The sequence below is a fragment of the Dryobates pubescens genome, chromosome 21, assembly GCF_014839835.1.
Source record: "Dryobates pubescens isolate bDryPub1 chromosome 21, bDryPub1.pri, whole genome shotgun sequence".
NCBI lineage: Eukaryota > Metazoa > Chordata > Aves > Piciformes > Picidae > Dryobates > Dryobates pubescens.
The window spans coordinates 16,474,863-16,485,723 of record NC_071632.1 but is presented as its reverse complement, the minus strand read 5'-3'; the positions used below and the strand labels follow the sequence as shown (position 1 = coordinate 16,485,723).

Here is a 10,861-nt window from a genome sequence, read left to right as displayed (position 1 = left end):
AGGCAGAATCAAGAGAATTCACCCTAGAGCAAAACACAGAGCAGACATAAAATTTCAGGGGAAAGGAGGTATCCCAAATTCTTAGCCATTACCTATACACAAGGCTGCCTGTGCCTTGAAAAAATAGCCAACACTGGACCATTAATTTGCTTCCCCAGCTCTAACACTGCAAATTGTCTCAGCTGGTGGAAATAATTTTCTTGGACACAATTCATGTCTACAGGGAGGCACAAGGCAGAAACACTTGCTCTTTCTAAATGTGTGAAGTAGGTGCTGGTCAAAACCACAACGAACTCTTTCTGAATTTTATTATCTGAAGTATAATTTTTAAAAGGCTCTTAGAATAAGAACTTTTTTCCCCCCTCTTTTCTTTTCCAGAGCTCTGTAGAAATACGTGTGGGAAAAAATGCTCTGAGACCCAAACTGCCACTCAGCTGCATGCTGATGCTTAGCAGGCAGCATGCTGATGCTTAGCAGGCAGCATCCTGATCCTCGTACCAAATGCCAAGCAGGTCCGGGCATTTCAAGCACAAGGGTACCACGAGGGGAGAGCAAGTTGCTCAGTGCCCCATCCAACCCGACCTGGAATGTTTCCAGGGATGAAAGCACCACCTCTCCGAGCAACCTGTGCCCGTGTTTCACCACGTTGAGTATAGACAAATTCTCCCTCCCTCCGCCTGCTGCCCACGCCGCTGGGGATGCAGTCCGGGATACGGTCGGTCTTCAGGGCTGCGATCGCACGTTGCCCACTCACGCCCAGCAGCCCCCAAGCCCTCCCCGCAGCGCCGCTCCCGCAACGCCCTCCCGGTCCGCCCCAGGCGGCACGGCCGTCGCTAGGGGCGTCACGCGTCACGCGCCCGCAGGCCGGCAGGCAGAGGAGAGGAGCGCAGATCCCGCTGCTCGCCGCCGCGCGGGCGCTGCTCTCGGTGCTCGCTTGCTCAGGCCTGCGGCGCGCACAGCGAGAGGGAGTGGCGGGAGCGTGATGCTCGTTGCCGCTGCCTCCGCCGCTGCCACCTGAACGTCTGGTCCCGTCCCGCCGTGGTGGGCATGGGGCTGGGCTCGAGCTCCGAGGTCCCCGACGGCGGCGCCGAGGGCTTCCACGTACACGGGGTGAGGCGGCTGTGGCCGGGCCCGCAGCGTGGGGAGAGTGAGGGAGGGCCGTGAGGGGCGGCGGGCGTGAGGTGGGGTCCTGCAGGGCACGGGGCTCCAGCTTCCCCGCTCCGGCCCAGGCAGGACGAGTCCCTAGCTTGACACGTGGAGGCCGGAGGGCTCGGCGCGGCGGGGCTCTCTGGTCCTTCACCTGTTGGTTCCGTTCAGGGAACTGCCACGGCGGCAGGGGAGGAGCACTCGCAGCCCTCCGGCTAGGCGCTGGGTACCCGCCCGGCGCGGCCTCACACCTGCTCCAGCGGTTTCACCGAAGCCTCGACCTTCTATGTCCTGGCTGCCGGACCGCTGTCGAGGGATCTGAAATCGTTTAAGAGTAGTGTAGCCCTCCCTCCTTTCTACAAAGCAAATCCCCCTGACTTGAAGATGTGACTGATCTCTTAGCAGACCTTGAGAGCGCTCTGCCTGAGCTAAGTTAATTCCTGCTCCAGTGTTTTCCTGGGGACCTAGGTCTCACGGTATTGTATGTGGATGCGAATTTGTTATGATTGATTTATCTGGCTTGTTGTCTGCACACACATCGGTTTAACTGCGTATCTGGGAGCTTAATGGCAGGCAGAGGCGTTGCTGCTAACAGTTCTTGCCTCGGTTAGTGTTTCATTTAGTTGGTGGTTTTCCTCCTTGAAATGAGAGTGGAACGGTGGCCACATGCTGCTTTCCACTTCAGCAGCAGTTTGTGTTTCTCAGCGTCAAAAGATGTGTTCAGGGTACCAGTTTTGTGAGGTAATCTGCTTATGTCAGTCTCCTTAACTGAGTTACCTCCATCAGAAATGACATCTGCTCCTGAAATGCCCCCTCTGTTTATATTAAGTGCAGGACTCTGCTCAGTGTTCTCTACTAGAGAATGGTTTTGGTGACCTACAGTCTGCAGGAGAAAAAGTAAAAATTACTCTTTTTCCCCCCCCCCAGGAATTCATGCAACTTTTGATATGGTGTCATTTTGAAAACCAAGTGTGGCAGGGGTTTTGCAACTTAGAGCTTCATATGGGAATCTGTATGTCCTTTAGGCATCTGACTAACAATGCCATGAGCTCCAGAATAACATCCATATAGTTCCATATAGTCCATATAGTTCCTAGGTTAAGAAAAAGTACAAACTCTGAGCACATCTGCAGTGGTTTCCCCTTCATAGTACTTTGTTAGTATACATTGAAGTGGGTACACTCTCATGTAATCTGCATACATCAAGTTTTGTATAACTTGTGGTGGATTTTATCCTGGTGTGGATGCACTTTAATAGCTGTTTTCTCCATGTATTTTTTTTATTACACCTGTTTTACAATAACTTGATTATTGTGAAATTGAGATGTTGCAACTCTCATTTCTTATGAATATTTTTAAAGGGATGGCAGTCTTTTTGACCAGAGCTTGGGGTTAGTCATGTGCTTGTAGCACACTCCTTCAAGAGTTCCCCTTCTAATGTGCTGGAAATTGTGGGAACCTGAATATAAATTGGGTTTATGTGGGAAAAAATATGGCTGTGATGCCATGGGGACCTCTCAATGTGCTCAGGCTGTTAGTAGCATGGAAGAAAAATCCTCTAGCAGAAGTCTGAAAACTAAGTCTTTCTTTGGGGTCTTCAGTATTTAGTAATCCCATGCTGTGCACTCTGAATAACAATACTTGTGTCATGTGTGAGGTTCAAAACCTGCTTTTTACAGCTTCATTTGGGCAGTCAGAAAAATGAGCTCACAGTTGTGAGCTGCTTTCCAAGGCCTGCCACTGGATGTCTTATCTGTGGCTCAGCTCAAAAGTAAATATTGAATCAAGTGTAAAGTTTAACTTTCTCACTTCATGTAAGTAGCAATCAGTGTAATAACAAACCCAAAATGTATGTTTTGCAGGTTCAGGAAAACTCTCCAGCTCAACAAGGAGGACTGGAACCTTTCTTTGATTTCATCATTGCCATAGGACACACAAGGCTTGTAAGCCTCAAAAGATTTGTGTTGTTTTTTTCTCTCCTGCATGAAATGTGGGTACTGTAATGATAAAAAGCAGAAGTCAAAGCTGTCACAGTAAAGAAAGATTTTCTTAATGGACATTGCATATGGCATTAGAAAGGTAAAGTGAAGCTTAGTGGTGTCCTAAGTCTCCTCTCTGGCTGGATCCAGATGTGAGGAAAGAGCCTCATGCCTTCAACCACCTTAACTTTGTAACAGATTAACACAATGTTTATGATATTACTCATTTACACATACTTTCTGCCACAAGGTGAGTATTGAACTAGTGAGTCAATGGTAAGAGCTCAACATGTGTTTGAACAAACTTGTTTCAGCATTTGATAAAGCATGAAAAAGAAGGCCTGGGATCAGAAGCATGACATAAAATGTTGCTGCTTGTTGTTAGACTACATAGTTGAGATCTAATATTGCTGGTATTACTCCATGGCAGTTATGAAGAACAGGAAGGTAAGCAATGAAACAGAGTAATTAGTAACACTCATGTCAGGGAACATGAACTGACAGTACTGACTTCTTTCTAATAAAAAAATGTGGAACTGCTGGAACTGATCATGAAAGACTAAGCCTAAGCTTTGACAGTTTGGGTTCTTCATACTCAAATTCAGCCACAAGCATGACATACAGGAGTAAGTAGAAATAATCATGTATCTTTCTCTGTGCTTTACAGAATAAAGAAAACAATATGTTGAAAGATCTGCTGAAGGCAAATGCTGAAAAAGTAGTGAAGCTGGAGGTGTATAATATCAAAACAATGAAAATAAGAGAGGTGGAGGTGATCCCCAGTAACATGTGGGGAGGACAAGGCCTTCTTGGAGCCAGTGTGAGGTTCTGCAGCTTCCAGGGAGCCAATGAACATGTGTGGCATGTTTTGGTAAGAGAATTCTTCAGTGGCTCTTTACGCTTGACAACAAGGTTATATGAATGCTGATGTTTAGAAGTAGCCTGTATGTAGAGTTTCAGTGAGAAGAACATGGCCTTGAAGGTTTGTCTGAGCTACTTGAATAGGAGCAAACAGTGGGTGACTATTACTCTTGCCTGTCACTATGAAAAATAACTCTGTCTCAACCCGACCAAGTGGTGTGTTATGGGGAGAAGGTCTTCTGGTGTTATGTTGAAGAATCAATGGCAAAAGCGAAAACATTCTGACCTCATTGGTGTCTTTGTGTTGCATGAACTTTATTAAATTAACACTAATGTCACATAAAGCACCAAAAAATGATATTAAACTTAAGAAAGAGAGCATGAAGGAGTAGAATTGACTAGGACAGACTGTTATGTTTCTGGTTATTTACATAAATGCAACCTCTCAACGTCTTCAGTGTCTCATTTTGAATTGGTAGCATCTTGGTCTTTCTTTCTGAATGTGTTTTACAAGATGTCACACCTAGGTGTAGACTGTCTAAGTTTAGTCCCATAAGCAAAATGTTCTGATGGTTTTGGAGTTAGCTTTGCTCTTTGATCTTGAGGTAGTTTTATCCTGCTGTAAGTGCAGATGAGACCTCTCATTCCTTCACAGGATGTTGAACCTGCATCTCCTGCAGCTCTAGCTGGCCTCCAGCCGAACACTGACTACATTGTTGGATCTGATCAGATTCTTCAGGAGGTAGGATGTGTGTGCCTTCAATCAGTGGTTGTCTTCCTGCCTTCCAAGTGTCTGCTGTAGGATTTGGCTTTATTATAACTCAGTGGGCATAGTGTTTGGGGGTGGGAGTTGATGGTTATGACAGATGCTTTATGGATGAGGTAAACATTATCTTTTTGTAATGTGGCAATGAAACCAAACTTGCCCCTAAAGACCAGCCTGCTCTGACAAAGTTTTAGTCTGTACCTGGGGTTTTAGCATCTCACATCAAAGTAAGCAACTATGTAAAATCCTAACTTTGCTTTCAGCTCCTTGTCTTACATATTTGAGTTTAGTAACTACTCTTGTTTTTTGTTTAGTCAGAGGATTTCTTTTCACTGATTGAATCCCATGAGGGGAAGCCACTGAAGCTGATGGTTTATAACACTGAAGCTGATTCCATTCGAGAGGTAGTTGTGACTCCCAATGGAGCTTGGGGTGGAGAAGGAAGGTACTGATCTTGACAGTCACTGGCTGATGACATGCACTCACTGGATATGAGCTCCTCTTAAGAGTAGTATTGCTAGCTTGCTGTTTTCACATTTACCCTTGTTTCCTTACACTTCTCACACAAAACTGTTCAGCTTTCCATAAAAACATTAGCTCAGAACTAGGAATTATGCATGTTCTGCATCTAATCCTGCTTGAGTTGAAACCAGTGGCATAACCTGGATGTAGCAGATTCACTAGCTCCATTCTCATAGTCAGACCTTCAGTTAAATGGCAAAATCCACATCAGATCAGATTGTATCTTGTAAAGATATAAAAATAATCAAGTAAAAAAGCTGAGCTCTATTTGTCTAGGTGCTCCTTCAGTACTCTAAAATGATCCTTGCAGCTACAGAACACAGACTTACACTTCTCTTGTACTAAAGAATAAAAGTTTAAAACATGTGTTACCTTTGTTAAGAGCACCTCTTTTTCAAGTCTTATCCTGCTTTTCTTGTACAGCTTAGGATGTGGCATTGGCTATGGCTATTTGCACAGAATTCCAACACAGGCTGCAACATCAAAGAAAAAGCCAGAAAGCAAACCACCTTCACCCTTACCGGAAGCTGGAACTCCTGTACCTTCAACTAATGGCTACACTGAGGTATGCAAGAAAGTTCCTATCTCTGGTATATTCTCTGGAGTCCTCATCATGTTGCTGACTCTCAGTTCCTGCATTGTAGATTCTCTCTGTACTGGTGTACTTGGGGGACTGAGGCAGAATGCTTTGATAGGAAGGTCATCTTCAGGTGAAGCTTGCAATATAAAAAGATGCTCTTCCTTCTTCCTGTTGTTATTCCAGACTCCATTACTGGCACCTACTTCTCAGAGTGACAACTCAGGAGCAGTTATGGACTTGCATCATTCCACAGATCAAGAAATGAGTGGTTATTCACCAGAAAGCTCACTTTCCCCTCCTCCCCCTCTCCAGAGAGTTATGGATCCAGGTATATTTTCTTAGGTGCTTGTTTCAACAGTTCTTTATAGGACATCTAAGTAAAGTAATAAGGTCTTCAACAAGTTTGAGAATTAAATGAGTTAAATGACTTAAATTAGGAGTTTTCCATGGAACCTTTTGACTTCCCTGGATTTCAGAGCTGCAGAATTTGGGTACTGTGAGCCTGACTGAGGTTAACACTCTGCAGAAGTCTTTCCACGGGCATTGGCTAACATTTAGGTTATATTCATTTGGATTAAGTGGGGAGGGAATTTCACTGACTTCAGTCTGGATATTTTGTGTTACTGTACTGTAATACTTGCTTTCTCCTTCAGGATTTCTAGATATGTCTGATATTTCACTTCCTGAACTCACTAACTTAACCAGTGTGCCCAACATGTCTTCAGCTGCCTCCTCCACCATGCCAGCAGCAGATGCTTCAGTAGGCACTGAGAAGTTAATGCTGAGCACTGACGTTTCTGCTTATTTTGGTAAGTGTGCTCAAGATTTCCTTTAGGCCTCTGACTTCATTTCTGGACTGGCACCAGCTCCTGCCTGTCAGCAGGATTGTGCCTTTTTGGAAGTAAGCCAATTGTAAAGGAAAGATCAGGAAGGGGACTAGTAGCAGAAATCAGGTGTAGGAGCGGACAAAAGCTAATAGGCTTTTTAAATAAGATTACAGAATGTGTCTGTGTCTTTGAATGAAAATGTTGATGATCCAAATTAAACTGACCTTCAGAGCAGGTATTTCTGAAATCAGTTGTGAAAACAAAATTGCAGTCATCTTAATAGTGACTTTTCTGTTTATTAAGAACCAAAAATTGCAGTCATCTTAACAGTGACTTTTCTGTTTATTAAGAACCAACAAGCTTGACGTTATGGATGCCTTTCTCCTTTAAAAGGAGGGGTGACTGAGTTGCAGCATGAAATCAAACATAAAAATACAGCAGCACAAATAGGTTGTGGTCTCTGAAAAGCCTGCTTGCACCATCAGATTTTTCTGGATGTGAGGAGAGCTGAGCAGACACAGCCCATGTTTGACACTTGTGTGCCTGGTTGTTGCCTGCACGAGGAATCTCATTCAGCTGATTTTTCTAGATGTGTGGTAGCTGTCTCTGTTTGCCTGACAGTTTGGGGGTTTTTACCAACTATTTCCATTTCCCAGAAAATGCCACAGCCTTGGACCCTGAAGATGTCCCCATGCATTCTGAAGGCTCAGTTAAACAGCTGGATGACCTCCTGCCTTCAGTTCCATCTTTACCTTCTTTTGCTCTTCCTAATGAAATTTCTTCAAACCCAACACTTGGAACTGATCCTGACAACCCAGAATCAAAGCTGCTCTTAAACAGTATTGAGAGCTCATTAACCACAAGTCCAGGGAATCCAGATGCTGAAGCAGCAAGTGAACAGAAAGAAGCAGCAGCTGCACAAGAGCGTGAGTGAAATGGATGCTGCTTTTGTTTACAGACTGCCACGTGCTGCAAGACTACAGCCAGGAATAGTTTTCTGACCTTGAAAGAATTAACAGTTACTCTATTTTGTTAGTGTAGACCACATTATAAAAGAAACACCAATCTTGCTGTCATGCCCAGTCATTGTTTAATGGATTGGTCTATGTTCAGACTTTGAATGCTGTGCAAAATCACCGAATGAATGGAGAAATGAAAGCAGAAACAGGTTGGAGATGGGCAAAACGTCAAGCTCCTGAATTCACAGGTCTGTGAATGCTCCTGAATGTATTTATCAAGGCAACCTGCCTGAACAGTGACACTTAATGATGATCTTCTCAGTGTGATTGATAGCACTGAAAAGAAATGTATGGTTTTGGCTTGCTTGAAAGCTTTATAATGGTACACCTCAATTAGTTCCTGTGATTTTTAAGGTATTGCCTACCCTAAGCCATCTTTATTTCTACTGACTGCTCTGCAAACTGTTATTCTTCTTGTTTTACAGTCCCTCCTCTGTCACTGTGATTCATGTGTCTTCTCTACAGCTACTTTTGCAGGAAGTAAAGTACCATATGGTTTGAAGCTGCAGCATCTAGCTAAGGCAAAATCATGTTGGTGGGTCCTGTGATTCACTTCAGCTCTTCAGTGGCTCGTGTGGTGGTTTCACAGCTAAAAAAAATCCCCAAACAGTGGGGATGGAATGATGGTCATTTAAAACAAACTGATTTCAGGCCTGTGTGTTTTCAGGGTGCTGAACCTTTTCAGTGGAGCTGAAGAAGTCTTGGTTTCTGTAGTGACAGAGAAATAGCTTTTAATCAGTTATGCTTTTGTATTTACCCATTTCTGGTTTGATACAAATCATTTTGATTTTAAGGCTTAGTGATGGAGCAGGTTAGTGCAACAACATTACTGCTTCTTGGAGGAGTTTTTTTTGGTTGTGTTTGCATTTGTTTTCAAATAGTTCCTGAATGTAATGGGAAACATGAAATGAACATGAAAGAAATATGGGTATTTTTATGCCTCTCAGGGCAGTGATTTATCATGGAATTTCAAAGCTACTGATTTGGAATAGCTTTACTATAGCTGGTACAGTTGGTGTGGTGAGAATTCTTCCTAAATGAAGAGAGTGAGGTAGAAGGTTGTGTGTGTGTTGAAGCTATAAACAAGAATATACTTGTTTAACACAATATTGCCAAATTTCCTTTGCTTTGCTCTATGCACATAAGCAAGTGAAGTGACTGATGAGGCTGAAACACAGTCACAATGCAGGAGGGGGAGCCTGGCTCACACAGCTGAGCCCTTGACAGCTCAGGTACAGGTGAAGTTAGAGTGGCAGAGAGGTCTTCAAAAGAGTAAACCCTTACATAAAATCTGTCCTTCACCTCTGCTGTTAGTCTTAAATAATGCTTTCACGTCAAATACAGGAGCTTTGACCAGGATGGTCCAAGTCTCTTTTGCTTTGAAGAAGGAAGCCCTGAGTGCAGGGAGTTCAAAAGAGATTTGAAATCTGATCTGCCTAATGGTCTGTCAACAGTGAACAGGTTTTATTTTTCCTACATTGCTAAAATAAATTTTCTCTCTTCCTTCAACTGCTTGCTGCAGGGGTGGGCAGCCAAACACTAACAATAAATGTAACTTAAGCTATGGGTAAGTTAGGTCTCAGAGCTTGATGACTTAAGACATCTGAGTGATTTGTTTAGGCTTTTGTTGTTTATTTAAGACCATTTCTAATCTGGTTTTAAGCTGGTAGTAGCTCATGCAAGTGATGCTGGAGCATAAAAGGGAACAGGGAATGTCAAAACTCGTACTAAATTTCCAATGTCACAGTAATAAATGAGTTAACTGAACTTGAATGTGTGAATGAATGTACTTGGTGTCTTTAGGGTGAACAACTACTGGCAAGAACTGTTGAAATACCAAATTCAGGCGGTGAAGACTTTGTTTTCCCTCTTCAGCTTTCACAGTAGGCTTGATACTTACTGAATCTTCTGCTGTACTACTCTAGGTTATGTTCAGAAGCTGCTCGTCCTAGCTGCCACACTTCACTGAACTCCTCTTAGCTGTAAATGAGAAATGCTGCAGGAAGAGAGATTACAACACAGAAATTACACCACTGACATGTAATGGGCTTGAATTACATATTTCCAGCTGCCTGGGGGTTCAGAATTTAACCTCACCTAGCAGTAAGAATTACAGCACTAACTGGGGCAGTGGGAGACTTGAGCTGTTTCAGCACCCTGTGCTCCCGCACTGTGGCACCATGAATTAGCAGAAATGAAAAGCAGAGGCAGCCTCCCAGGGAGCAGCCTTTAATTTAACATTCCCTTCATCACCCTCACCATTCCTCATATTCCCCCACCAGTGGGCAAATATGAAAGAACCAAGCACCACTGCCTCTGGCTTAAAAGCAGCTACACCTTCCTTGCTGCATTTGATCTGTGTTAATCTGCTGTTATTTCCTGGGCATTGCCACTAACGTCCACACATCCTCCCTCTCTGCCTTAAGCAAACAACTTTGCATTGGTTCTGCTGTAAGGGCAATTTCAAAGCAATTACATTTCTAAGTAATTTAGCATTCTCAGTCCCCAGAAATAGATGGCTAGAACAGTGTCACCGTACCCTCAGAGATTGGGCATGTCCCACCCACTCTCTAATCAATACCTCTGGTCTGCATGATGTTTGTACAGCTGCCTTTCAGAAAAACCTTCAGAACATGGTACAGGAAACTATTTAGTCAATCACTTACTTGATATTGAAGTCTGCATGTGCTTTTAACAGTTCTGTTACCTTGCTGGGTGGGAATTCCACCTGGCCAAGATCAGGACAAGTGTGAAGTCATGTGCTTAAAGACTGATGCTAAATGTCAAGTTCCAGAAATTTCTAGGGATGAAGCTGGAATCAAAAGGGACCTTAGTGAAAGAAACAGCAATACCTTGGTGCAATGTACTGGCCATAATCTGGAGTATTTTAACCAGATTAAGGTTTTCAGTTGCTCTGTGCCTTCACCTCTGGCAAACACATTCTCTCCCCTCCCCTGGCACTGAAGAGGAAAAAAAATGCCTGTTATAGACAAATGCTTTCTTTGGGACAGGTTAGTCTACTAAATAATAGATTTACAACTCCTTTCCATTGTGAAATAAAAAACCTCATCCAGCTTCTACAACTCCACAGCCTTTCCTCTGCTTCTGGCAAACTGGAACTCTGCTTACAATGTCCTAGTGAGCTGAACCCCTGAATGCTG

At 43.7% G+C, this 10,861-nt stretch overlaps 1 protein-coding gene across 1 annotated transcript; it reads left to right on the top strand.

Annotated features, from left to right (window-relative positions):
• Positions 1–979: 979 nt before the first annotated feature.
• GORASP1 (golgi reassembly stacking protein 1) lies at positions 980–8,763 on the top strand. The gene is made up of 9 exons (XM_054171402.1): positions 980–1,110; positions 3,009–3,089; positions 3,793–3,996; positions 4,642–4,728; positions 5,067–5,197; positions 5,698–5,839; positions 6,038–6,182; positions 6,508–6,663; positions 7,338–8,763. Exons 1-9 carry the CDS (start codon positions 1,048–1,050, stop codon positions 7,613–7,615), a joined length of 1,287 nt encoding a protein of 428 aa, XP_054027377.1. The 5' UTR covers positions 980–1,047; the 3' UTR covers positions 7,616–8,763.
• Positions 8,764–10,861: the final 2,098 nt, after the last annotated feature.